The 27,157-nt window shown below is 43.0% G+C and overlaps 1 protein-coding gene across 1 annotated transcript in view; it reads left to right on the top strand.

Annotated features, from left to right (window-relative positions):
• SHQ1 (SHQ1, H/ACA ribonucleoprotein assembly factor) overlaps positions 1–27,157 on the top strand; it is a 211,025-nt gene that overhangs the window by 50,043 nt on the left and 133,825 nt on the right. The window contains 1 exon segment of the mRNA XM_029601091.1: positions 4,804–4,916. Within this exon segment, the coding sequence (XP_029456951.1) occupies positions 4,804–4,916 (113 nt within the window).

The raw sequence follows: 27,157 nt of genomic DNA, 5'->3' as shown, positions 1-27,157 counted from the left end.
GTGGGTGGTCAACACAAACGAGCTGTTTGCCGCCCTCCCAATCCCTAGAATACCTGGGAGTTCGGTTCGACACCAAACAAGACAAGGTCATCCTGACACAGACAAGGAGATCAAAACTGATGACCCAGTTGCGAACCCTGTTGAGCGAGCTTTGTTCCACAGCATGGGACTACCTCCAAGTCCTCTGCCTCATGGCATCCACACTGGAAGTAGTGCCATGGGCAAGAGCTCACATGAGACCCCCCTACAGCACACTCTACTGTCACGATGGAACCCGCTGTCCCAGAACTACACCGTTCGCCTCCAGCTCCCAGACAAGGTTTGGACCCAACTACGAGGGTGGCTACAAGAAGGCCATCTGAGTCATGGAGTGAGGCTGTCCTCACAGATCTAGATCCTGCTCACCATGGATGCCAGCCTACGGGGATGGGAAGCACACTGCCAGGAGCTAACCGCCCAGGGGCAATGGAACAAAGAAGAGTTGGGATGGAACATCAATCGTCTAGAAGCATGGGCAGTCCAGAGTAGCCTGCCTACGGTTTGGTCACAGACTCAAAGACAAATCAGTCAGTCATGTCAGACAATGCCACAACAGTGGCCTACATCAACCGTTGGGGAGGAACCAGAAGCCAACAGGTGTCTCTGAAAATAGACCCCCTAATGACGTGGGCAGAAGCGAACCTTCGAGAGATCTCGGCCGTACACATCGCGGGGAAAGAACGTCGCTGCGGATTACCTCAGCAGAGAAAGTCTAGACCCAGGAGAATGGAGATTGTCAACCACAGCATTCCAGTTGATAGTAAGCCATTGGGGAACACCAACCATGGACCTCCTGGCAAACCGGTCCAATGCCCAAGTGCCCAGCTTCTTCAGCCACAGACTGGAACCTCAGTCCCAGGGAATAGATGCCCTGGTACAGACCTGGCCACAGGAAACTCTCTATTATACATCTTCCCACCGTGGCCTCTGCTGGGCGCAATCATCCACAAGATAAAACACCACAAGGGACCAGTACTTCTAGTGGCCCCGGACTGGCCAAGAAGGCCGTGATATGCAGACATGCGAAGGTTACTGACAGGGAGCCCTCTGCCGCTACCGCCACACAGGGATCTGCTCCAACAAGGGCCGATCCTCCACAAGGACCCAGCTCGATTCTCTCTTACTGCCTGGCCATTGAGAGGACTCGCCTGAGGAAGAGCGGATACTCGGGGGCAGTAATTGACACCCTCTTCCAAGCACGCAGTTCTCCACATCCCTAACATATGTAAGAATTTGGAGAATATTCGAAGCCTGGTGTGAGGATCGCAATATCATCCCATGCTTAGTCAAAATTCCCACGATTTTGGAATTCCTACAGAAGGGATTGTCTCTCAACTCCAAGGTACAGGTGGCTGCATTGTCATGCTACGGAACCAAGAGTGAGGACGGTAGCCTAGCCTCTCACCCAGATGTCTCCCACTTCCTGAAGGGAGACGAGCAGATCCGACCACCCCTAAAGTGACCAGTGCCTCTATGGAACCTCAACCTGGTCCTAGACTTCTTAGCAGGAACCTCCATCAGACCTCTCCGCAGCCTGTCCTTCCGACTATTAACTTTGAAATCAGCCTTCCTGGTGGCAGTCTGTTCGGCCCATTGTATCTCTGAGCTACATGCACTGTCATGCCAAGAACCGTTCCTCAGACTCACCCCGGGAACCCGTCCTTCCTCCCCAAAGTGGTATCATTTCCATCTCAACCAAAACGGTCTTGCTACCATCGCCAGATGAGCATAAGGATTCTGAAGAATCCGCCTGCGCCACCTCAACGTTGGCAGACTCCTAGTCCAAGACCTGGAAAGGTCTGAATCCGTATGAAAGATGGACCATCTAGTCATCCTTCACAAGGGGAAGCAGCCTACGTAGAAGCAGGCAAGCTTTGCAAGTCAAGGCCCATTCCACTAGAGCCCAGGCAGTGTCCTGGGCAGAAACCAAGTTGCTGTCACCCGCCGAGATCTGTCGGGCGGCGACATGGTCCTCCTTCCACACCTTCTCCAGGTTTTACCGCCTGGATGTTCAGGCTCAAGAGGACACAGCATTTGCAAGGGCAGCCTCCCACCTGGTTCAGGAGTAGCTTTCATACATCCCACTGGTCCTGAGTCCATCTGCTACACGCTAGGAAATGGAGAAATTACTTACCTGATAATTTCGTTTTCCTTAGAGTAGACAGATGGACTCAGCATCCCACCCATGGCTGCCATCATTCATGGAATTCTCGGGCAACATCCCAGAGAGCAAGTTATTCACGGGTAAGCCAAGCTTTCCCTCCAATTAGGACACCCATCCTACCGGATGTCGATGTTCTTGGTTGAGGGCACTGACTGTCTCCAGCTATAACCAATTCAACCAGTTCAAGTTAATAAAGTTAACCAAGTTATACAAGTTATTCAGTCACACATGTCCACAATTGCTTTTCGAGGAGAATACTGAAGAACAGCACTTCCTGCTGGGGTATATGTACTAGGACTGACAGCAGTTGGAGACGGATCAGATTTCAATCTGACATCAGGAGTACACTATACCCATTGGTCCTGAGTCCATCTGTCTACACTAAGGAAAACGAAATTATCAGGTAAGTAATTTCTCCATTATATCTTCCCTTCCTGGCCACTAATCAACAGGACTCTGCATTAGATAGAGGTGAAGAGTGATCCAGTCATCCTGATAGTTCCAGATTGGTCTCAGAGGCCATGGTATGCCGATCTCAAGAGATTTCAGATCAACCTTCTATTGTACTTGACAGATGATTGGGGCTTGTATTGCAGTGTACAGTTGTGATGAAGGATCATTTCCATTTTATCTGACAGCTTGGTCTCGCCTGAGGAAAAGAGACTATTCCTCTCTAATAGTTTCTACTCTGCAGGCCTGAAGGACTTCTACTATTCTTGTTTATATTCAGGTTTGGTGTGCTTACAAAACATTCTGCAAGAGACATTCAGTTTTTCCTTGGAGTTCTGATAGTCCATGTGTTTTAACCTGCCTTTCAGGGAGGTTTAAAGAAGCACTTAGTCTCAACACTTTTTCCGAAGGTTCAAGTTGCAGCTATCTCCTGTTAGAAGAAGAATTCAAGGGCTTTCAATGGCGGCCTACCCGGATGTATCTTGGTTTCTTTGAGGAGTAAAAAGATTGTAGCCTTCTTTTGACTATTTCTTCCTTAGTGGGATCTCAATTTAGACTTGAGGGCATTGGTTTTGGCTTTCTTTGAGCCCTTGAAGCATGCTTCTCTTAAGGATCTCACCTTAAAACAGTCTTTCTGGTGGCAGTCTGTTTGGCTTGCTGTATTTTGGAGATTCATGCTCTTTTTCGCAGGGATCCCTTTTTAATCATTGCTTCCAACTATGTACCTTCATCCTAAACCTTCCTTTATACCAAAGGTGTAATGTCTGTTACTTTGCTGGCTTTTTTTGAGGAACGAGTGTCGAAGTAATAGGCCTCTGAGATTTCTAGATGTTTGGGTGCTGATCAGATATTTGGAAATTTTTAATTTTTTTTTTGTAGAATAGACAAGCTGTTTGTTCTGTTTGTAGCACTGTGCAAGAGTGAAGCAGCTAGGTGGATCAAGGGCATGATTGTTTCAGCATATCTGCTCAAGGGCTAGTGGCTCCTGTGGTGATTCACGCTCATTCCTCTAGGGCGCAGTCATCTTGGGCAGAAGTGGTTGCTGTTGCACCAGAAGACATTTGTAGGGCGGCTACTTAGTCATCCTTAGATTTGTTTGTGAAGACTACAGATTAGATGTTTTTACCAAAGACATAGCTTATGGAGCTGGGGTTCTTAAGGTGGCCTTTACTTCTTCCCTCTCCTAAGCAGTTGGACTTGAATAGTTCCCATCTGTTTTGGATTATACTGGACTGGTGTAGCAGGATGAAATGAAAGGAGACATTTTTTACCTGTTAATTTTCTTTCCATGAATACTGCTACATTGGTCCAGGAGCCTCCAGGGCAGTAAGGCCACTTAGTCATAGGATGCTATTGGTCAGACGTATATATTTCAGAAGAACATTTCACCCTCTCAGCCTGTTATCTTCTTTCTTAACCCTCATGTCCTTTTGTTCTGTTTTTTCCTCTTTCACAGTTATTGGACAGGTAGTGGGATATAAAAGTATTTTCTCTCCAAAAACATTTGAAACTTATAATTCATGACTGTAGTTTGTTTCAGAACTTCTCAAGGTAAAAACTGTGTTTTCTCAGTTCTGCCTCACCTATACAGAGTGGTGTCAAGAGAAATCTGTGTGCTCAAACTCCATGTGCTGGTAGGGGAACATAACCCATCTGTTTTGGACTGGACTAGTCTGTTGTAGCAAGATGAATGGAAAGAAAATTTAACAGGTGAAAATTTCTGTAACATTTGTTCATGATGCATTTTGCCATGGGAGATGAGAATCCTTCATGCTGGCAGTAGCGCACTGTGCTAATATATGGTTGAATGTTGCTGGCTTCCAGCCCAGAATGACCACACGTTCAGATGCTGTGTTTATGAAATGTTAGGCCATCCTATTTGTTTAGAGATGCTATAAATTTATAGTACTAATGAATCTGCTTTGGTCTCTGCCTTTTCTTCATGAATTGCATTTTAGGAAAGGTGAATGATGAGAATCTAATTGGAAGCTTATTAGTTTTACAAATATGTTGTATTTTTTAATATTCCAGGTTTATTAGCAGTTATGAAGCCCCTGGTTTTATAGCTAGTGGTTGCCACAGCATAGGTGGATGTAATTATTCTAACACACAGCCTTATATTTTCTTGGTCCTTGCTGCTGCATTCCAAGGATGAACTGAGTGATGTCATTGACCTAAAGAATCCAGATGCAACATCTCCAACTGAACGCAGACAGAAGCGACTGGAAGCTGAAGATGCAAAGTTTGATTCTGATCATTACCTGTAAGTGTTGCTTTATTTCTTGGTGGGTAAACCTGCAGCTGGTTGCTTTGTGCTAAAATCTCAAAGGTTTGATGTTGTCTTTTCTTACATGAAAGCCTTGATTGTGTCCTAAATTTAACCTGCAGGCAGGCACTGCTTAGCAACTTTTACCTTGCTTGATAACAGATTTAATTAGAGATTTTTGCCAGGTATGTGTTCCAGTTGGCCACCCCATCAAGCAGGTGGACACTTCAAAGTTATTCAGGAAGATCTCCGGGTCCTTCCCTATCTTCAGCTTAGAGAACCGGAGGTGGAGGGCCATGGCTGTGTAATCGTAGTTTGTAATGTTTGTGCTAAGTGATTCAGTATTGTTTGCTGATTGTTCACAATCGCCAGCTGCTGGCTAAGTTGTTCATTCAGGGTCTACACTGCTCCTCAATGACTGCTTGTAAGGCTCACTCCATGCTAGCCTACTGGATTTGGTATCAGAATGTTTCTTGCAGGGAACACCTAGACAGCAACTTGCCACCTTCTTACAGAAAAAAAATCCCGCCTGTTCAACACTGACTTACTATTTAGCTCCTCCTAAAGAGAGGGACTTTTCTTCTTTTAAGTCTCTCTCCCTGTAGCTGAGGTCACTAGGCCCCAGAAACAAGAAAAGAAACAAAAAAATTCTCTGTTCGGCATGGGTTTCTGGCCATGTAAGCTTAGTTCAGAGATCCTGAAATGACGACATATGTTGCACTGCATGTGGTCAGAATGGCCGAGAATAAATGCAGGCAAGGCTCTGGCTCTATTAGCATGAACTTTATTAATACTCAGACAAAACAGGAAAGAGCTCTGCACTCCTTTGCAGTTTACAAAGAAATAGTATAATACAGTCTCTCGCTCTGGACCTTCTCTGGATTCCTTGGGGTCTCCATTTCCCTCCTGGCCCTAGCTAGATATATATATTCCCAGCAAGCTCCACCCAGACCATGATTCCCTGTTGTCTGGGGTTTAAGGTGGAGTGGACCAGATCTCTGGATCTGGTACTTTAAGGACTTATGGGGGTTTTCTTGTGTATAATCCTTCACACATGCTGTGGAGGCTTTAAGACTTCCCTCCACAAAAATAGACAAATCTGTTACCACTTTTATTTTCAATGTAATATTACATGGAAAAACTACACTTTTGAGCAGACTCTCACTACATACAATCAGACTTATATACAGAGTCTGCATGAGTAAGCAATATATGTCTAGATCTTGATCATTTAATATGTCAGCATGACCTAAGTTCCAAATATAAGTCCTCTGCAAGCACAGCATATATTGTTATAGATTGAAAAAGATGTACTAGGGCAAATTGACAAACGAAAGAGTAGCAAATCACCTGGACCAGATAGTATACATCAGAGTGCTGGAAAAACTGAGAAATGAAATTGCAGACCTGTTTTGGAAATTTGTAAACTATCAGTAACATTGTCTATGGTATCTGAAGATTGGAGGGTTGCCAGCGTAACACCAATTTTTAAAAAGGGATCAAGGAGTGATCCAGGAAACTACAGACCAATGAATCTGATGTGCATGCCAAGCAAAATGGTAGAAATTTATCATAAAGAACAAAATTGCTAAACATAGGTAAGCATAGTTTAACGGGACAAAGGCAACATGGATTTAGCCAAGGGAAGTCTTGCCTCACAAATTGGCTACATTCTTTTTTTTTTTTGAGAATGTAAAAAAAAAAAAAAAAAAAAATGGATAAAGGGGAGCCAGTTGCTTTCTGGAAATCCAGAAACACATCATTTGACAAAGTCCCTCATGAGAGACTTAAGAAATTAAGTCATGGGAGATAGGGTCAGTTTCATATTGTGGATTGCTAAGTGGTCAAAAGATGGAAAACAGAGTAGGGCTAAATGGTAAATTTTTCCAAGAGAGAGAGGAGAATAGTGTAGTGCCCCTGAGACCTTTTGCTTTTTAATATATTTGTAAACAACCTGGAAATAGGAACAACAAGTGAGGTGATCAAAGTTGCTGATTATCTAAGAACATAAGATATGCCATACTGGGCCAGATCAAGGGTTCATCAAGCCTAGTATCCTGTTTCCAACAGTGGCCAATGCAAGTTGCAAGTACTCAAACATATTAAATAGATCCCATACTACTAATGGCAACGAGCAGAGGCTATTCCTAATTGATTAATAGAAGTTTATGGACTTCTTCTCCAGCAACTTATCCAAACCTTTTTTAAACTCAGCTACATATCTGCCTTGTTTTAAATGTGCTACTTGGTAACTTCATGGAGCCCCCCTCCCCCCCCCAGTCCTTGTGTTATCTAAAAGAGTAAATAACCAATTCACATTTACCCCTTTAAGTCCTTTCATGATTTTGTAGACCTTTATCATATCCCCCCCTTAGCCATCTCTTCTCCAAGCTGATCGGCTTAACCTCTTTAGCCATTCCTTATAGGGGAACAGTTCCATACCCTTTATCATTTTGATCACCTTTCTCTGTACCTTCTCCAGTGTAACTACATCATTTTTTGAGATGCATCAACCAGAATTGCACACAGATTTCAAGCTGTGGTCTCACTATGGAGCGATAGACATTATGACTTCCTCTGTTTTATTTGTCATTCCCTTCCTAATAACGTCTAACATTTGTCTGCTTTTTCAATCGCCACAGCATACTGAGCTCATTTTTTTTTTTAATGTTTATGCATTTTCAAACTATACAAGACATAATCTTGAACAGAAATATGAGACTGAGTAGAAAAGATAATAGACTATTACAATCATAGAATAGGAAAAACTATATATACTCAGGTCCTCAATTAGAGGGAGATCCAATCCCCAACCCAAAAAAAAATAACAAAGGAAAGAATAGTCAAACAGCAGTCATACTATCTATCTTAAGGGAACAACGAGTATGTTTACAGCTGGAGGTTATCGGCAGCACTAGGAGTTTTCCCAATCAAAAACTGGGTTAAATGAGAGGGATCATAAAAAATATAAGAATTATTCTGATACTTAATCATGCACTTGCATGGAAATTTCAAAAAGAAAATACTCCCTATTTGCTGAACCTGCGGCCGCATCAAGAGAAATAATCTTCGCCTTTTTTGGGTCTGCCTCGAGACATCTGGAAAGATCCTAACTTTAAACTGTAAAAAAATAACTCTGATCTGTGACGGAAATAAAGTCTCAGTAACCAATCTTTATCTGGTTCAAGAGCTAGAGCCACAATAAGCGTAACTGAAACTGCCCATGCTGTATCCGATTTTCTCCAGTATTGTAGAGATCCACGCTTGGTTCCACTGCTGGAATTAATGGTGTCATTCCCTCGCTTTGTGTATCCTTGACAGTCCTTTTGAACTGTGGTAAAGAGAATATTTTGGACACTGGAAGGATTGCATTTTCAGAAACCTAAAATCTCCAATAAATGTCTCCTAAAGATCTCCTTAGGGGGTATTAGGAGTACTTTAGGAAAATTAATTAATCTTAAATTTCTATTTCTCACATTTTCAAGATTTTCAATTTTTAAAGCAGTATTAACATTTTCTTTGATCATAGCAGTCTGAGACTGTTGAACAGAGCTCAATTGATCCCATATAACAGAGAACTGTTGGCCCAGTTCTGCTGTTGTGTTAGAAAGTACCGAGACTTTCCCTCCAGATCATTATACTTTGATACCAAGGGAGAGAACTGTTGAGAAATTGAACTCCGCAGATCTATAATAGCTTCCCAAATAGTCTTCAACGAGAAAACTGACGGTCTCTGCACACCTGGTAGCATTAAAGGTGTTAACGGTGAAGTTTCAATAGTGCTGCTCTCAAAACCTCCCGGTCTGACATCTCATGCAATACCCTTGCCTGGCTGTCCTCGATTGACAGCTGGACTCGCAGCTGCTGCCATTGCCCCGTTATTCCCCCGCAGGATTTGGCTTGCCTGTTCACAGGACTGTCGACATCTCCCCCCGACTCTTGGGCAACTCTGACGGCTGCAGGATTACCTGGTGGTGTTCCCTCGACGGAGCTCAAAGATAGAGAGCCAGGGAGAGAGAGGAGCTCCAATTCTGGATTTCAGCTTTCTATCTAAATGCCTAAATTTGGCTTCCAGAACCTCCCTCTCACATTTTCCTATGTCATTGGTACTCACATGTAGTACGACAGCTGGCTCTTCCCCCAGCACTCTCTAAAATCCTATCTCGTGAGGTCTGCCACCTTCACACCAGGTAGACACACTACCAGGCGATCCTCGCGCCCACCAGCCGTTCAGCTGGGAGAGAGGTTCTGGAAGCCAAATTTTAGGATTTTAGGTAGGAAGCTAAAATCCAGAACCTCCAGGGTGGCATTCTCTGAAATGCTTCCTGTTCCACGTGCAGAGCTCCAGAGTTTCAATGCGTGGATGAGACGATGGTGCAGGGAAGAGGGATTCAGCTTTGTAAGGAACTGGGGAAACTTTTGGGGAAAGGGGAGACTCTTCCGAAAGGATGGGCTCCACCTTAACCAGGGTGGAACCAAGCTGCTGGCATTAACTTTCAAAAAGGAGAGAGCAGCTTTTAAACTAGAACAAGGGGGAAAGCCGACAGTCACTCAGCAGTGCATGGTTTGGAGAAATGTATCCTTGAAGGATACTAATGAAACAGGAGAGTTAGGGCATCCCAACAGAGGTTCCATCAAAAGCAAACATAGTCCATATGCCTATATGTAAAAAATCACCAAAGCTAATGAATTCCGAATTATCCCAAACTGAAAAGCAGGTTGTTAAAACAAACAAAAAACACACTTTGAAATGTCTGTATGCCAATGCCAGAAGTCTAAGAAGTAAGATGGGAGAGTTAGTGTATAGCAGCAAATGATGAGATTGACATAAGTGGCATCACAGAGACTTGGTGGAAGGAGGATAACCAATGGGACAGTGCTATATCAGGGTACAAATTATATCGCAATGATAGGGAGGATCAACGTGGCGGGGGTGTGGCACTTTATGTCCAGGAGGGTATAGAGTCCAACAGGATAAAGATCATACAAGAGACTAAATGCTCAGTAGAATCTATATGGATAGAAATCCCATGTGTGTTGGGCAAGAGTATAGTGTTAGGAGTTTACTATCGTCCACTGGACAAAATGGTCAGATGTTGAAATGCTAAGAGAAATCAGGGAAGCAAACCAATTTGGCAGTGCAATAAATAATGGGAGATTTCAATTACCCAAATATTGACTGGATAAATGTAAAACATCAGGACTTGCTAGAGACATAAAGTTCCTGGATATGTAATAAATGATTGCTACATGGAGCAATTGGTTCAGGAACCAACAAGAGAGGGAGCTATTTTAGATTTAATGCTTAGTGGAACGCAGGATTTGGTGAGAGAGGTAACTGTGGTGGGGCCACTTGGCGACAGTGATCATAACATGATCAAATTTAAACTAATAACTGGAAGGGGGACAATAAGTAAATCTGTAGCTCTAACACTAAACTTTCAAAAGGGAAACTTTGATAAAATAGTTAGAATAAAGCTGAAAGGTGCAGCTGCAAAGGTTAAGTGTTCAACAGGCTTCGACATTGTTTAAAAATACAATCCTAGAGACACAGTCCATATGTATTCCACGCATTAAGAAAGGTGGAAGGAAAGCAAAATGATTACCGTCATGGTTAAAAGGTGAGGTGAAGAGGCTATTTTAGCCAAAAATAATCCTTCAAAAATTGGAATCTGAAGAAAATAGGATAAAACATAAGCATTGTCAAGGTAAGTGTAAAACATTGATAAGACAGACAAAGAGAGAATTTTAAATGAAGTTGGCCATAGAGGCAAAAACTCATAATAAAAACGTTTTAAAATATATCCAAAGCAAGAAACCTGTGAGGGAGTCGGTTGGACCATTAGATGACAGAGGGGTTAAAGGGGCTCTTAGAGAAGATAAGGCCATTGCAGAAAGACTAAATGAATTCTTTGCTTCCGTGTTTACTAATGAGGATGTTGGGGAGATACCAGTTCCGGACATGGTTTTCAGGGGTGATGAGTCAGACGAACTGAACGAAATCACTGTGAACCTGGAAGATGTAGTAGGCCAGATTGACAAACTAAAGAGTAGCAAATTACCTCGACCGGATGGTATGCATCCTAGGGTACTGAAGGAACTCAAAAATTAAATTTCTGATCTATTAGTTAAAATTTGTAACCTATCATTAAAATCATCCATTGTTACTGAAGACTGGAGGGTGGCCAATGTAACCCCAATATTTAAAAAAGGCTCCAGGGGCAATCCGGGTAACTATAGACCAGTGAGCCTGACTTCAGTGCCGGGAAAAATAGTGGAAACTATTCTCAAGATCAAAATCGTAGAGCATATAGAAAGACATGGTTTAATGGAACACAGTCAACATGGATTTACCCAAGGGAAGTCTTGCCTAACAAATCTGCTTCATTTTTTTTGAAGGGGTTAATAAACATGTGGATAAAGGTGAACCGGTAGATGTATATTTGGATTTTCAGAAGGCATTTGATAAAGTCCCTCATGAGAGGCTTCTAAGAAAACTAAAGTCATGGGATATGAGGTGTTGTCCTTTCGTGGATTACAAACTGGTTAAGACAGGAAACAGAGTAGGATTAAATGGTCAATTTTCTCAGTAGAAAAGGGTAAACAGTGGAGGGCCTCAGGGATCTGTACTTGGACCGGTGCTTTTCAATATATACATATATAAATGATCTGGAAAGGAATACGACGAGTGAGGTTTATCAAATTTGTGGATGATACAAAATTATTCAGAGTAGTTAAATCACAAGCAGACTGATACATTACAGGAGGACCTTGCAAGTCAGGAAGATTGGGCATCCAAATGGCAGATGAAATTTAATGTGGACAAGTGCAAGGTATTGCATATAGGGAAAAATAACTCTTGCTGTAGTTACACGATGTTAGGTTCCATATTAGGAGCTACCACCCAGGAAAAAGATCTAGGCATCATAGTGGATAATATTTTAAAATCGTTGGCTCAGTGTGCTGCAGCAGTCAATTCCTAACATTGTTTGCTTTTTTATTAGGAAGGGAATGGTTAATAAAACGGAAAATGTCATAATGTCTCTATCGCTCCATGGTGAGACCACACCTTGAATACTGTGTACAATTCTGGTTGCCACATCTCAAAAAAGATATAGTTGTGATGGAGAAGGTACAGAGAAGGCAACCAAAATGATAAAGGGGATAGAACAGGTCCCCTATGAAGAAAGGCTGAAGAGGTTAGGGCTGTTCAGCTTGGAGAAGAGACGGCTGAGGGGGGATATGATAAAGGTTTTTAAGATCATGAGAGGTCTTGAACGAGTAGATGTGACTCGGTTATTTTCACTTTCGAATAATAGAAGGACTAGGGGGCATTCCATGAAGTTAGCAAGTAGCACATTTAAGACTAATCGGAGAAAATTCCTTCACTCAACGCACAATAAAGCTCTTGAATTTGTTGCCAGAGGATGTGGTTAGTGTAGCTGGGTTCAAAAAAGGTTTGGATAAGTTCTTGGAGGAGAAGTCCATTAACAGCTATTAATCAAGTTTACTTAGGGAATAGCCACTGCTATTAATTGCTTCAATAGCATGGTATCTTCTTAGTGTTTGGGTACTTGCCAGGTTCTTGTGGCCTGGTTTGGCCTCTATTGGAAACAGGATGCTGGGCTTGATGGTATCTTGGTCTGACCCAGCATGGCAATTTCTTATGTTCTTAAATTCCTAATAATTCAATCAACTTTGAAGACCGACCTAACCCTACCCTCCTGAACAATAACCCTGGGAGATGCATTGTCCTCTCGCAAAAAGGATGTATCACCTGGAGAGTAGGTCCTTGCTATTGGATCATTTCCTGCAGTACCAAGATGTCTGACCAGAAGTCTTTCCTCCCCCAGTGCAGCACCAGGACTACCAGACTAGCGTTAAAATTTAGCTATTATATCTCTGAAGGTCTCATCTATATACCCAGAATGGGTGACATCATCAAAGGGTGCTGAGCTCTGGTTTCCCACCTTTTGGCCCTTTAAGACGTGCCGTGAACGTGCACCTAGAGGGACTGCCAGGAGGGGCAAGAGCGCTTCGGATAGAGCGTCTGAGCCCAGGCCTGCTTGTGCCATGCAGTGTAATTCTACACTGACCCTCAGACGTCTTGATCATTCCAACTCTCAACTGAACTCTGTTATAAACCTCTTAATTATATGTTCCATGTAAACCTCTTAATTATATGTTCCATGTAAACCGCCATCTCGGCGATAGTTATCTCTGTTATCTGTGAACCGGAGTGATATGTATATTATACAGGAACTTCCGGTATATAAAAACCAAAAATAAATAAATAAATAAATACATTCTCTTCACCCTGAACTGCATACCCTCCTCATCCAACCTAATAATGCTTTCTGGACTTGATATGCTTATTTCTGATATTGTTCACATTGTTTTTTCTGTTACACAACTGCTAAGAAAAATGTATATTTTTGTAAACCGTTATGATGGCTCTACCAAATGACAGTATATAAAACTCAACAAATAAATGTGGCATTGGTGCTGAGTACCATGGCTCATGGGCAGGCCCTACTTGCCGCGAATCATAACGAGAATGTTCGATCTCTAAATCAAACCAAAGATTTTAATATAATTCCTGGCTAGAGTGATGTCCCATCAAAAGAATTTCATCTTTATACAAAGATTCTTGCATCTCCATATGTGGCCAACCATACACCAGCTACAAAGACTTGGAATTTTTTTGGCAGTCTGCAATTGCTAGTGTCTCTCAGCTGGCAGAGAGGACATTTAATTTCAATTCAGTGAAGCCTTGATTAGAACCACTGCTGACAAGTTTCAAGCTCATGTTTCTACCTTTTTTTGTGTTTTGTTACCATGTGTCCAGTATATATGCATGATGTTTTCTGTGTAATTAATGGTATGAAAAACCACTGATATTAAGGGCATTTTTAGCATACATAAGCTCATCTATTTGTAAAGACAAGGACTTTCTCAAGAAAATATAAAAAGGATGGTTGCACTATTTTAATTACAAACAAAAGTGACATTTCATTGTTACAAACTTAACGTGTCTTAAATTGATTTTTGTACTTTAGTAATTTTGTGTTTGTGTATAGTTTAAATGTTCAAAACTTGAATGGTTTGAATAAAGAATGACTTTTTTAGCATAGGTAGGGGGGGATGAATCTTTATGCAAAATTATGCAGATTTGCCACACAATTACTACAGAATCTTGACTAATATGCCACAGGAAATTGGGGTGCTCTGATTATGTTTCGTTTGGTTGAAAGTAAACAGTCCACTGAGTTAATTCCTTGTCAGTCTGTTTGCTTTCAGGGTAATTTGATTGTATGTTTGTGTACTTGAGATCTTGATATAAATATTTTTTTCTGTTGGAAAATGCTTCCAACTATTGAACCATTTTAGTTCCAGGGTGGGCTGAATTCTTCATGGTTTTTAAGTATGACTCTTTTTTTTTTTTTGCCCCTTTCTGAATTACAACTCTCCCCACAGTATTAAATAAAAACTCGGGGTAACCTTCTCTGGCTGTTCTCAGGGGGAGAGTTATTTTTTTAAGTTATATTATTTGCATTTCTCTCTTCTCTTCACATGTTCTCCTACATGACTTCCTAATTATAAACATAATTGCATCCTTTAGTGCATCTGTGTTTCCCACACAGCCTGCTTCTGGCTTCCTCATTCGTCCTTGCTGTTCTATTGAAATTGGAACAGCAAAGTTCTCACCAGGTTGCATCCAATGACTAAGAGCCCCGGGATCATACAGAATGCATTACGTATTTTTTTCGTACTGTGCGATGTCTATACTTTTCTGCTATACTCACAAAATAACTTCCTACTGTATCTGCATCTTATGCAGTTTTTGTTAATTACACTTCTGCTCTGAGGTGTCGAGTAGTTCTGTCATTCGATGAGGTGGCTGCCTCGGGCAGCAAAATTTTGGGGATGGCAAAAAGTGCCCCACCCTGTAGCAGCTGCCTCACCTTGCTACAGTTATGATTAACGCAGTGCCTGTGTCTGAAGAGAGGCCCGCCAGGGCCACAGCGGACCCCATCCCGCCAGGGCCCAAAGAGAGAGCCTCAGCCTGTGTGAGTTTGATTTCCAGACACAGACAATCCTAGGTATGGAGCCTGGGTAATTTTTTTTTTTTTTTTTTTGTAAATGTTGGCTATTATTTGATGTCTGTTTGTTTGAAATACTTTGGTTATGAGAACCTTTAAAAACGGTTTGTATAATTATTGAGGGTTCTGTTCGTCAGCTATTTGAAATAGGTGTTCTTTCTAATAGTATAGTTTTATTAATTACGGTTGTTATGATTGTGTTTTATATTGGATTTATGAGGAATGATGTTTTTGGTTTTTTCATTGTTGCACTGCATATAGAGTCTGGCTTCTTGTGGTCTCCAGTTTAGTTTTTGTCTGCATGTTTCCATTTATACTTTATGGTGTCTTTATTCTGTGTTTGAGGTTCCATCTGTGTTGTGCATATGAGGTATTCTGCTGGCATGTAGTTTCTGTGTAGAGATCTATAGCAGCCTAGCTTGTTCTGCTTTCCTAATAGGATGTGCAAGGGTATTTTATGGCCTGGTATAATCTTTTGCAGTGTTGCCTTTTCATAGTTAGTATTACTTATTCACATTTAGGGGTCGATTTTTCAAAGAAGCACATGGTTCTCTCTTCTCTTCACATGTCCGCACCAGATTTTAAAATATGCACGCACATGTGCGGGTGAATTTTCGCTAAATACATGCGGCGAGGCAATCAGGCCTCCCCCAGTTCCCTACCTCAACTTCCTCCTTCTCCCCATCCCCTAAACCTAACCTAACTTTCCCAAAATGTTTATTTTATTATTGCTCCTCTGGAGCAGCAGTAACCTCTGCGTGCCAGCTGGCTGCCGCTGTGCACTTCCCTGGGACAGGGTCGAATGGTGCGGTCCTGCCCCGCTCCTTTGGAGAAGCCCGGCACTCGTGCACATACCGGGGTTGACGCATGTGGCCATGCTCGTTATAAAATGCACACGGCCCAGCCACGCGCGTAAACCCTGGTACTTGTGCACAAGGGCCTTTGAAAACATACTTGTAAGTGCTGTTTTGGTATGGGACGTTTACTATATTATAATTCAGTTTACTTGAGGTTTTCTGAGGGCCAAGCCCGTCTTGAATGCACTGTACAATATGCCTTATATCATATGGGTTACAGTGTTGCAGGGTTTTCTGATTGGCACCATAGTAGTATATGTAAAAATAATATACATTTTTATATTTTTACCTGAGAAAACTAATGTCCTCTTCTCATGTAAAATCTGTTATAAATGTATAATTTTTTAATTGTGTGTGGTGAGGGCTGGGGAAGAAGGGAAGAGAGACCCTAAGGTTCACTTAGGGCGCCTACTACCCTTGCACAAACCTGTTGAGAGTCTGCCACACACAAATCCCCCACCATTCCCCCATCTCCCACTTCTCTAGGGGCAAATGCTGGGGAAATGTGGGAAGCAGGTTTATAGGGTTCCTGGGAGTGTGGCAGGGTTGCCAGCTTTCTAGAAATAGTATCACTGGCGTTCTCGTCTGCCCCTCCTCTGGGAACTCTGACCCCTGCTTTCCCCTCTCTGCAGCATTTTGAATCACCGAAAGGGCCAGACTGGAAGAGCTCCCCCCCTTCCTTGACCCTCATGCTGATTTGACCTGTGCCGTGCCTTGGTGAGGGAGCGCATTTCATCCCTCTCCACAGACAGCCTTGAGCCGCTCCTGTGCGGCATCTGTCAAAGTCTACTGAGCAGCCTTGGGGGGGGAGGCACATGCTTTTCAGAGCTACGCTCTCAATCATCATAAATGATTGACTTCATTGCTTTTTTACTTTTTAACAAACTAGTACATCCTGGGATGTATATGTCTGCTGATCGATAGGCAGATCCCAGGATGTATAGAATTTAGCGTTTAAGTGAGCGATCCAGAACATGACTTGAGCTGTAGGCCGTTTAAATTCATTCATGAATGTTGAGGCACTGAGACAGTACAGGGTGTTTTTTTTTTTTTTTTTCCTAGGAGAAATCACGTTTTGGGTTCTTGATTTTTGGAGTTGTCAGGCAGTCTTGGGGGGTGGGAAGGGAGCAGGGTTCCACAGTCCCAGATGGCAGACGTACCTGGGAGGAAAAATGAGAACTGACTGGGAAAAAAATGTTGTCTACAGAAAAAATGTGACATCTAAATGAGTGTTCTCTCGCGCTCTCTCCTTTCCAACACATCTTTAAGTTGGAATTTCAGCAGTTCTTCAGTTTAGTTGAGGTTCAACTGTTTTTTAGGCTATAGCAGTGCAGCATCTCCAGCATGAATAGGTACGCGGTTGGTGCCATGATAAACTCCTGACTTAATGTTTCTTAATGCAAAGTGCTCCTTGTTTAATAGTACAGGTTTATGTGAGGCTTTTGCATTACAATAAAGAAGACAAAAAATTCCCTCACACGAAAGTGTCACTATGGTTACAATAGAAATTGCCTACCAGTCCCCTCCCCTTAAAGCTGCATTTTTTTTGTCTGGTCATTGCTTTCTCCTTTGAAAAGCGGCTTTGTACTTTTTTTTTTGTAAAAAAAAAAAAAAAAGAATAAATGACCCCTAGAGGAACTTCTTTTACCTTTCCTTGAGATGGGCATCCAGCTGAGATCTCGCTCCAGCTTGTCTTAGCGCATTTAACGAGAGAGTTATGTCCGATAATCAATTTTAGCTTATTTTGTTTGGGTGGTGGGTAGCTTCTGTATTTTTGTCTGTGTGCGGTGTGGTGTGTTTGGCCCCCCCATCTCTGCTTTTGAATACCACTGAAAACGTGTCAGCTTGCATGCTGTATGGACAGGCTTTTGTGTCATTAAAGCGTGATGCCGTTGCCTGTACATGGCTTCTAACGCTCTGCCTGACGACATGGGGAGTGATATTTTCAAATGGTTTACATGGGTAAAAAAGAAAAACTCTCCATGTTTACCCTTGTATAAGGCCTTGTGAAAGTTGTTCCACCCACCCCCCATGCATGCAGCTAAAATTATGCTGTGTATGATTGCATGCGTGTTTTTAGCCATCTTGAAAAGAGGCAAGGGCAGAAAAGTGTGTGGGGGGGGAGGATTTCATTTTGAAATCCCCGCGTGTATTTTACCCCATGTACCTTGCCCCTGCGAAGCACATGGATGCAAAAGTATGTACATTCCCCACGGAACCTCAAATTTTCAAAAAGAAATCCCATGGGGTGGTTTTCTTTTGCGAATGCATTTGCAGGCCCTGAAAAGCTCAGATTAGGTTCCTCCCAAATTTTGATATTTTGACGCAGCATATTCTAGCTGCCGTACATCCGTAAGTTCCATCTTCGTGGTGGTTTCACATGTGTGCCTGTGTAGTTATGCAACAGGCTGTCACTTTCTCAGTACGACAGGGACACCCTGCTGTCATGGTTCTATTTTTGTGTCTGCAAAAGCCAACATGAGAATGCAAGATAAGGAAATCCAGGATTCTGGTGTTTACATTTGTATTTTTGTTTTAACTTTTGACAGTTTATCTGAAATCATTTGATTTGTTTTTTGGGCATCTTTTTTTTTTTTTTTTTGGTTCCCCCATCGTTGCCTTAGAGGCGCTTGCTGGTACAACTTAGTGCTTTTTAGTGAATCTCATTTGGGTTTCTGTGGTTAACCAAACATGTGCTTTATTGTGAGTGATATGGAGAAAAAGAAGCAGCCTGTATACAAGATCTGTTTCCTTGCAGTTTCTGCAGGATAAAACTGAACAGCACTCTTGTGTCGTGTATTCACAATCTAAAATGTATTGTTAATTTGCAAAATCATTGTCTTTTTCAAATGAAATGTCCAGTAGTTGGATTTTATTATTTTGAGTTCCAGTCTGATGTATGGTGTGTTGACTTCATTAGGGATTTGCATTCGTATACAGAAACCCGTAAATCCACACACAAATTACTTAGCAACTTCATGATAGACGTTGATCTCAAGAATAACTTTTTACTCCTAAATTTAGCTGCAACTGGTTTATGATCTTTCATTTTCTTTGCGCACACAGATATTTTGGGGTGCATAGCTGTCTTGACTCAGTTTGACAGGGAGAAATTTTTTAGTTGCTTTTTAAGTGGTACAAAGGAAGCACATCAGAATTTTAAATTATTTTCAAATACTTACATTCTGCCTTTACAACTGTAGGCTGAGCATGGCAGATTACAATAAAACATAAGAAACAGAAGCAAAGCAAAAATCATAAGCAATCAATATAATTTGGACTTGAGATATTCCAGTTGCTTGTAACTTTTCCTAAGCTAATAAAGAGCAATGACATGTCATGACATAAGGAGGAAGTGCATTGATTTCAGGCGCAAGAGTGGAAGGAAGATCTGGGTCTCGGATTAAGTATCGATCTTGTAAAAATCAAAGGGGAAGGTAAGGCCAGATATGGCCTACCAGTGGCGGAGGAGGCAGCCAGTACATTAATGGATTCTGGGCATGCATGAGACTGACACGGAGGGTTAGGGGTAGGAAGATGGTTGAAGGGACAGGTAGAAGACATGAGGCGTGGGGGAGGCTGGTATTGGGTTACCTATGGGGCTTATCTTCACAAAGTGGAAGAATTTAAATTGGACAGATTGGATGGGCCAGTGTATGGTGTTTATTTATTTTTCTGATGTCATTTACTGAGTTAGTATGAAGACTTGCGGTATTGTGGAAAAAACCTGGATGGGCTGGATAGTCTTTATCTTCTGTTTATGTTTAGGGTACTTCATTTTCGGTTTTTATTATTTTTAAGTTTTCCTAGGAATTTTATCAGGGCTGCTTATGACAAAACCAAAGAGAGAAATCAGTGTGCAAAAAAAACGAACTCATTTTGTCTGGGTAAATATGGATTTATTTTGGTGAACAGAAGCCAAGACAGTAGCACAATCTTAAGCAGATTCTCCCACCCACTCACTCAGCAGCATGTCCAGTCTCCCTCTTGCCCCTCCCCATCACAGTAGCATTCATCCTTACCGGTGGTGGCTCCAGTCTCCGCCCTCCCTCCTTCCCTCCCTCCCTCCCTCCTTCCTTCAGCAGCTTGCTTGCTATGGCTCCTGCACTCTGCAGCACTGCGCTTCTGCTTTTGGGCGGGACCAGGGACCCTGCTGGGCAGTGCTTACTTTAAACACTGCAGCAGTGGCACTGCCTCTGCTTGGAGGAGGGGGGGCACTCGAGGGCACAAGCACATTCACTGGTGAGAGGCAGGACTCAAAGCACAGAACACCCTCTGTCCCGCCCTGGCTTCCAGCAGTGGTAAGAAGCCTCAAAGAGCTGCATCTGCTGCTCTGGAGTTACTCTTCAGTCAGGCTAAAATTAGAGTGAAAATTGGTTTAAACTGAAAATGAGACTCTAGTTAGTTTGTATGTTTCTAAATTATAATTTTAAATGCCATTAATTTTATTCTGATAATCTAAGCAGTTTGGTCTCTGAGAAAAATTGCATTTATTTTTTTGAAAATAGTAGCTCCAAACTTGATCAAAACTTTAAAAATTTTTGTGCATGTTAATTGACTTGTGTAACTGGTATGGTTTTTTTTTTTTTGTTTTTTTTTTAAAGATTGTAAAAACTCATTCTAATTGAGTTTGCAAATATTTTATTTGTAAAATGTGCCGCTCCTGTTGGTGTACTAGGTTTAGATTTCTGCATCAGGTATGGTTGGGGGTGTGAGTGGCTGACAAAGCAAACAAGTTCATGTACCGATTGGTATGTTAGAGATGCAGAATTTCCTTAGAAATTCACTGTAAGAGTGTCTCTTCCACTCGCTTTCCCTACTCCCCTGGCCACTTTGCCCTTTCAGGCCCCAACTCCTCCACCTCTAAGCTCAACCCTTTCCACTCTATTGCCAGTCCCAGAGTTTGACCCCGTTCTCGGTACTGCCCCTCACACAGGCTCCCTCTGTCCCTCCCTCTCTCATACAGGCTCCCTCACTCTCTCTTGCATACACACCCATACAAGCTCCCTTTCTCTCTCACACATACATCCTCACACAGGCTACCTATGTCTCTCTCTCTCATACACCCCTTCACACAGGCTCTGTCACACATACACAGACTAGCACCCTCACATACACACGATCCCTTTTTCATACACACGAGCTCCCAATCTCTTCCACACATATATAAATACACACATATATAAATACACACACACATATATACATATATATATACACTCACTCACTCACTCTCACCAGGTCCTTCATCTCCGCCGCGAGTAGAGCATACTCCGTTTGCGGCATACAGGGGCCTTCATCTTCGCCATGAACGGTGCGTGTCCTGCGGCACACTGGGGCCTCTAGCCTGGTCCTGCACATAACAAGGGGGGAAAAGGGGTCAATCCATTACATACTCCTCCCTCTCAGCTTTGAACCGTTGGACCGAGCATCACTGCTTCCCCCTGGATCCCATCCAAGGGAGTTCTACACACCCCAGTCTTTTTTCTTTTGGGGTCAGGAATCTAGGGTCAGACTCGCGCCCCCCCCCCCCCCCCCCCCAAATACATTACGGTTACCCCAGACAACACGGTTAGTATCGCTCACTGCGGCCCTCTTCCAGTGTGTGCCCACAGTCCTTTATCCGAGTCAGTCTGTAGCTCCAGATTCCACTTCCACCCTAGCAGGATCATGTGGTGAGTACTCCTCACTCATCTCTGTGGTGACTTGTGCCTCATTTGTAGTGTCATGACCAGCTTCCTTTGGTGATTCCATCGCGGCTCTCGCTGACTCCTCAGCAGTGCCATGCCTTTGCTCCTCTGTAGCCTCTTTTGCACCACTCTCCGTGGCCCCTCCTTCTGGGCTCTCCATTGCAGTGCCTCTACCTGGCTTCGCTGTATTCCCTCTCAGGGATCTCTGCAAGCCTTCTTTCTTTAGGCTAGTCCTCTTAAGCTCCTCCATAAGCTCTAGGGTAGTACAGTCATTGCAGGACCATCACTCTGGCTCTTCTGCTTGGTTGCTTTCCCCTCTGTGGCGTTTTGCCACTCATGCCCCATATGGGATTCAACCCCATTGCTGCTTTCAGCCCCCTCTGTAGAGTCTGACTGAAATGTCAAGCTCCAGTCATACAACTCAAGGCAACCAGTGCCTCTTCGGCTTCCAGGAGCCCCACATCCTCGCCTGGTTTCTCTTCTGGCAGGCTGGTGGTTTTTTCTCAGTTCACTCATTACCATAGTGTTCTTTGGGGAGTTGTCTTAGCTCCTCCTCCATTTGTATCACCTCTGCTACAACCTCCTATACTTGAGCAATCAGCTGCAGTTATTTATTGCTGCCTTTTTCTCTCTGGGCATCTCTGGCATGTGGGAGTGGCTTCACTGGCCCCACTAGCCTAGCTGGCCTTTCCATCTGCCACGTCTCCGGTTCTCCTTCTCTGCCAGAATGAGGAACTCCCACGGTGTAAAAGGTACATGGCTACTCTTCTTTTAAGCACACTGGTTTCTCTTTCTTCTACTTGTACTGCTTTACACCCACTGCTCCAGACCAAGTTTTCTGTAGTACTGCCCAGGCCTTTAACCTCTCTGGCTTCTGTGCACTTGCTAGCAGTTTCACTTTCACTCTGGGCCATGTCCTGCTCCAGCCACAGGGCATAACTGCTTTTAAAGAAAAAGAAAAAAAAAAAAGGAAAAAAAGTTACAATAAAAATCTTGCCTTGCCAGTGCTGTCTTTACCTAATATAACAGTTCTAATTCCAGATGGGGCTTCTCCCTTAGTCTGCAAAGAAAAACCTACACAGCCTGCAGGCCCCACAGACCACTGCTAGTTTAAAGATAGTTTTCAGGTGGTGGTGGTGGTTGTTTTGTTTTTTTTTTGGGGGGGGGGTTCTATGCTCCTCTGAGCCCACAAGCCTCTATATTCCAGTGCATTTGTAGACTGTTCACAAGCACTGCTTTTCTTCTGTCCTAGCCCATAGGCAAGGCTAGACAAACTTTCTTCATGCAGTCTGCCATACTTCAGTGTACTCCCTGAGCTGCATCCTTTTCGCTGCAGTGCTGCTTTGTTGCCAACTTCTTTGGCAGGCCACACAACAAACTTCACAATCTTCTCGTGGAAACTTGGAGTTTTTTTTTCTCTGTGCCCAGCATAGAGAGAGAGAAAAAATCCCACAACTGACACCATTTATGGGAATCTGAGTGGTGTTACCCAGGGTGGAGGCACAAAGCCGCACAGACTCCAGCCTTTTCTAATGCAGGTAAAACTTTTATTCAAGTTACAGCGCTTCAACCTTGTAGTACACTTCCCACTCCCTGGGCTTTGGGTCAGCATAGATTTATAGTAGCTACTTCTGGGAGAGGTAGAGGCCTCCTGAACTCATCTGCGCTTACATGCTTATGCTCCCCTGCTGGTCCCACCTTCAGCATTCTCCCCTGCCCTGCAGGGTCTCGCCCACAAAGCTATCTCCCTCTGTGGGCGATTTAAGGTAGACCAGACCTTTAGCTTGGTCCTGCACATACAACGGGAAGAGGGGTGGGTGGAATTAGATCACTCCATTACACACTGTCTATAAAGTTGGATGTGGTGATAGCATTTAGAAACATGACCAAAGTTCTGTAGACTAACTGTCGCCACCACTCTCCTCACTCATTGACCTTCTGACTCACAACAGTGGTCAGTAGATGACATTGCCCCCACAAAGACCAGGATAAACTGACGTCAAAGATGCTTCTTAGCTTCCTCTTAAGATTTGTCAACTAATTTTATTAAATTTAATAATCAGCAAAGGGTAATTTGCTTTTGAGATGACAAGTACCATGGTTCATGCAGTTGAAATGATAAAGGTTTCTTTTTATAGGATAAGCAACTTTCAGGAATCCAAGCGAAATAATGAAAGCTGGCTTGGGGTAGTTGAAAGATTTAGCCTTAATTTGGGATTGTGCCTTTGCTTTATCCTGTCCCCCTGTGCTAGGAAGATGTGCTGGTGTTAACCTGGAACGGGATGAATGACTGGATGTAATGCAGGGCTGCTTATAACATGCTCAGGAGCTTCTCAGATGAAGATTACAAAGGAGTCTGTGCTAAAATAAATGGAAGTTTCTCTGGTACTTGTCTTACTCCAGACCTTTGTATGAGGCTGCTAGGAGGTGTGTATGTAAAATGTTTTGCCTTTTCCACTTTCAGTTTAGCTGTCTTCAACATACCACTCCACTCCAGCTAGTGTGCTCCAGTGGCCCCAGAAAACACTGATGGTCTGAGGACTGGAAGGGGTGCTTCCTGTGACGTAACATGCTCAGTGCCACTTGATGGGCAGTAGGAGGCAATGTTGCAGCCAGCTCTATAGTAGCTACCACCCTCCTCCCTCTCTGGACCTGAGTGCACTGTTTCCATGGCACACCAAGGCCCATTCAGCTGTAAAATTGAATATATTTTTGATATCTTATAAACTACATGAGAAAAATGGCATTTTCCTTCAATGTTTGGTCAGCTTATGATTTAAAACATAGAATATTAAAAAAAAAAATGCAGACTATTAAAAAGCAAATATTTTCCAGGTCCTGTTAATGTAAACCGGTATGATTTGTATATTATACAAGAATGTTGGTATTTAAAAATAAATAAATAAATATTTTCCAGGTCCTACCCTCTGCCTGTAAATCTGTGATATTACTTGTATACTTGACCCATTGAACCATCAAAAGAAGTCATGATGGTGAAAACGGAATGATTGTATACAAAACACGTTAAATAAATAAAATGAAGTCCATATTGAGTAAGCCAGTGAGTGGGAAAGTTATCAGGATATCTTAATTGGATATTCAACAGAACTTGTCCAGATAATCATTGTGCTGAATATATAAGATAGTTATCTAGCTAAGATAACTAAGATAAGATAGCTAAGATAAATAGATAAATAAGATAACATGTTATTCCCCCATGTTATTTGTAAACCGATCTGATATGAATTTCTTTCATGAAGGTCGGTATATAAAAATGTTAAATAAGTAAGTTTCCTGCTTGCTGGCTTTCTCAGTATTAGGGTAACTTTACTCAGAAAACACAACCCAATTCTCTGGACAATGTTATTACCAGGGCTTTTTTTCAGCTGGTCTGTGCCAGTAGTAAGTACAGCCACCTTTTCACTTGTCTGCTTGCATTGCCCAGTTGGTTTCCATAACCCTACAGGCGCTGAGGAAGTGATGTTGGGAGTGAATTAGCTGGGCAGTTGCCTCCAAATTCCCCCCCCCACCCTTTTCTCATGGCCTCCCCTTCTCCCCACCCAAAAGGATGGTCCCACTTGCCTAGTAAGTCAGTTCAAAATAGCATGGAGTTACTGTACAGCCCATGTGGCTGTTGCTATCTGAACAGTTGAGGTGCTGCCCGACCGCTGCAGTCTGTTCCTTTTTAAATAAGGAGGAGGTAGGTTGCTGTTCAAGTGAATTTCGGGAGGTAGGAGGGCTGGAAGAGAAAAGGATGAGGAAGGGAAGTGTGGAGGGGGAAAAGAAGAGATGAGGAGAAAAGTGACAGGTGCCTGAAGGATGGTAAAGAAGTGATAGATTGACAGGTGGAGGAGAGATGAGGGAGGGGTGGTGACAGGGATGGGGGAAGGTAGAGATGAGGGAATGGAAATGCATGGCGATGGAGACAAAAGATGATGGCGGATTTGTAGTGTGTAGGAGCTAGGTTGTGTGTGTTAGAGAGGTGGGGAGGGATATGTGTTTAAAAGAGGATTGGATAAGTTCTTGGAGGAGAAGTCCATTACCTGCTATTAATTAAGTTGACTTTGCTAATAGCAGTGGCTATTTTCTATGGTAACATGGAATAGACTTCGTTTTTGGGTACTTGCCAGGTTCTTATGGCCTGGATTGGCCACTGTTGGAAACAGGATGCTGGGCTTGATGGACCCTTGGTCTGACCCAGTATGGCATGTTCTTATGTGTTATGAGGGGAATGAGGTGGCTATACTGTTAAGTGTGAGAGGTGGAGTGGAATGAAGCATGTGTATGTGTTAGGAAGGGTCCGAGATGAGTGTAATATAGTAACAATGGCAGAAAAAGACCAAATGGTCCATCCATTCTGCCCAACAAGTTTCCTATGGTAGTAACCACCACTCCCTTCAGGTTACCCCCATGTCTCTGTTTAGGGTAGTAACTGCCGTACCATGCTGGTTACCTCCCCCCAAGCCTTATGTTAAGGGTAGTAATATTTACAATCGGGCAAGCTGCTTGAAAGTGCTTTACTGTTAGTCTTGGCTGTAGAAGCAGTCCTGTGTGTTTTTCCCTGATGTCTGCGTATCAGTACCCTGGACCGTGAAAGTTGGAGACCAGCATTGGCTGTTGTCTGAATCCAATTCCCCTCTTCCTTCCCCCCCCACCGTTGAAGCGGAGAGCGATGTTGCAGTTGCACCAGAAGCATCAAGGCTAATCAGTTAATGGTAATAATCCCATGTCTTCTGATTAAGGGTAGTTACTGCTGCTCCAAGCACCCTTTTCTTCATTTCCAGCTTCCAAGCTTTACGGAGGGATGTACTGTATGTGGGTGAGGAGGAGGTTAGGAAGAGTGGGGCAAATACCATGATGTAGGACAAAGAGAAACAAAAGTAAAAGGAATTAAGTGAATGAGATCAGCAAGAGAAGAAATTCTGAGAAGATAAAATGGATAAGAGATCAGAGGGAGAGCAAATGAAGAATGATTAAATAAGGAAACATTTTTTTTTTTTTAAAGAGAATGGAATACAAAAAAAACATGAAATAAACTGAGCTGGGATCAGGACATCAAAGTAACAGGACAATAAAAGCAAGAAATAAAAAGGTTTAAAAATATTTTTTGAAAAGGCATTTTGTTCCATTACAGGCTAAATTGGCAGAGCAGCATATCTGTGAACTTTTAGATTTTGAGTCTCCTTGAGCTTCTCAAGGGTATAGGCACACATTTCTCCTCTCTCAGCACACAGGCCCATTCTCCTACATGCACACACTCTCTTACATCCATGCCCCCACACACATACCCACTTACACTCTGTTGCTTCTGTCCCTCACACCCACCACCACTCTCTCTCACATGCTCACCCAATTTCCCCTCCTACCTTGAACCCACAAGTGGCAGCAGCCGCCTCCTCTGGTCCCACGCGGCTGACGGGACTTCTCCTTTCTGCAGCACGCCAGCGCTCCTCCTTTTGTTCAAGCAGCACTGATAGCACTGCCCTGGGAACGCTCCTTGCACTATCTCTTTTTTTTTTTTTTAAACCTGATAAATTTTGTGCAGGCAATAAGTTGCCCCAACAAAATTTTAGATGAGGGGCCAGGGG

The sequence above is a fragment of the Rhinatrema bivittatum genome, chromosome 4 (genome assembly GCF_901001135.1).
Source record: "Rhinatrema bivittatum chromosome 4, aRhiBiv1.1, whole genome shotgun sequence".
Taxonomy (NCBI): Eukaryota; Metazoa; Chordata; class Amphibia; order Gymnophiona; family Rhinatrematidae; genus Rhinatrema; species Rhinatrema bivittatum.
This window is presented reverse-complemented; position numbering and strand designations above follow the sequence as displayed.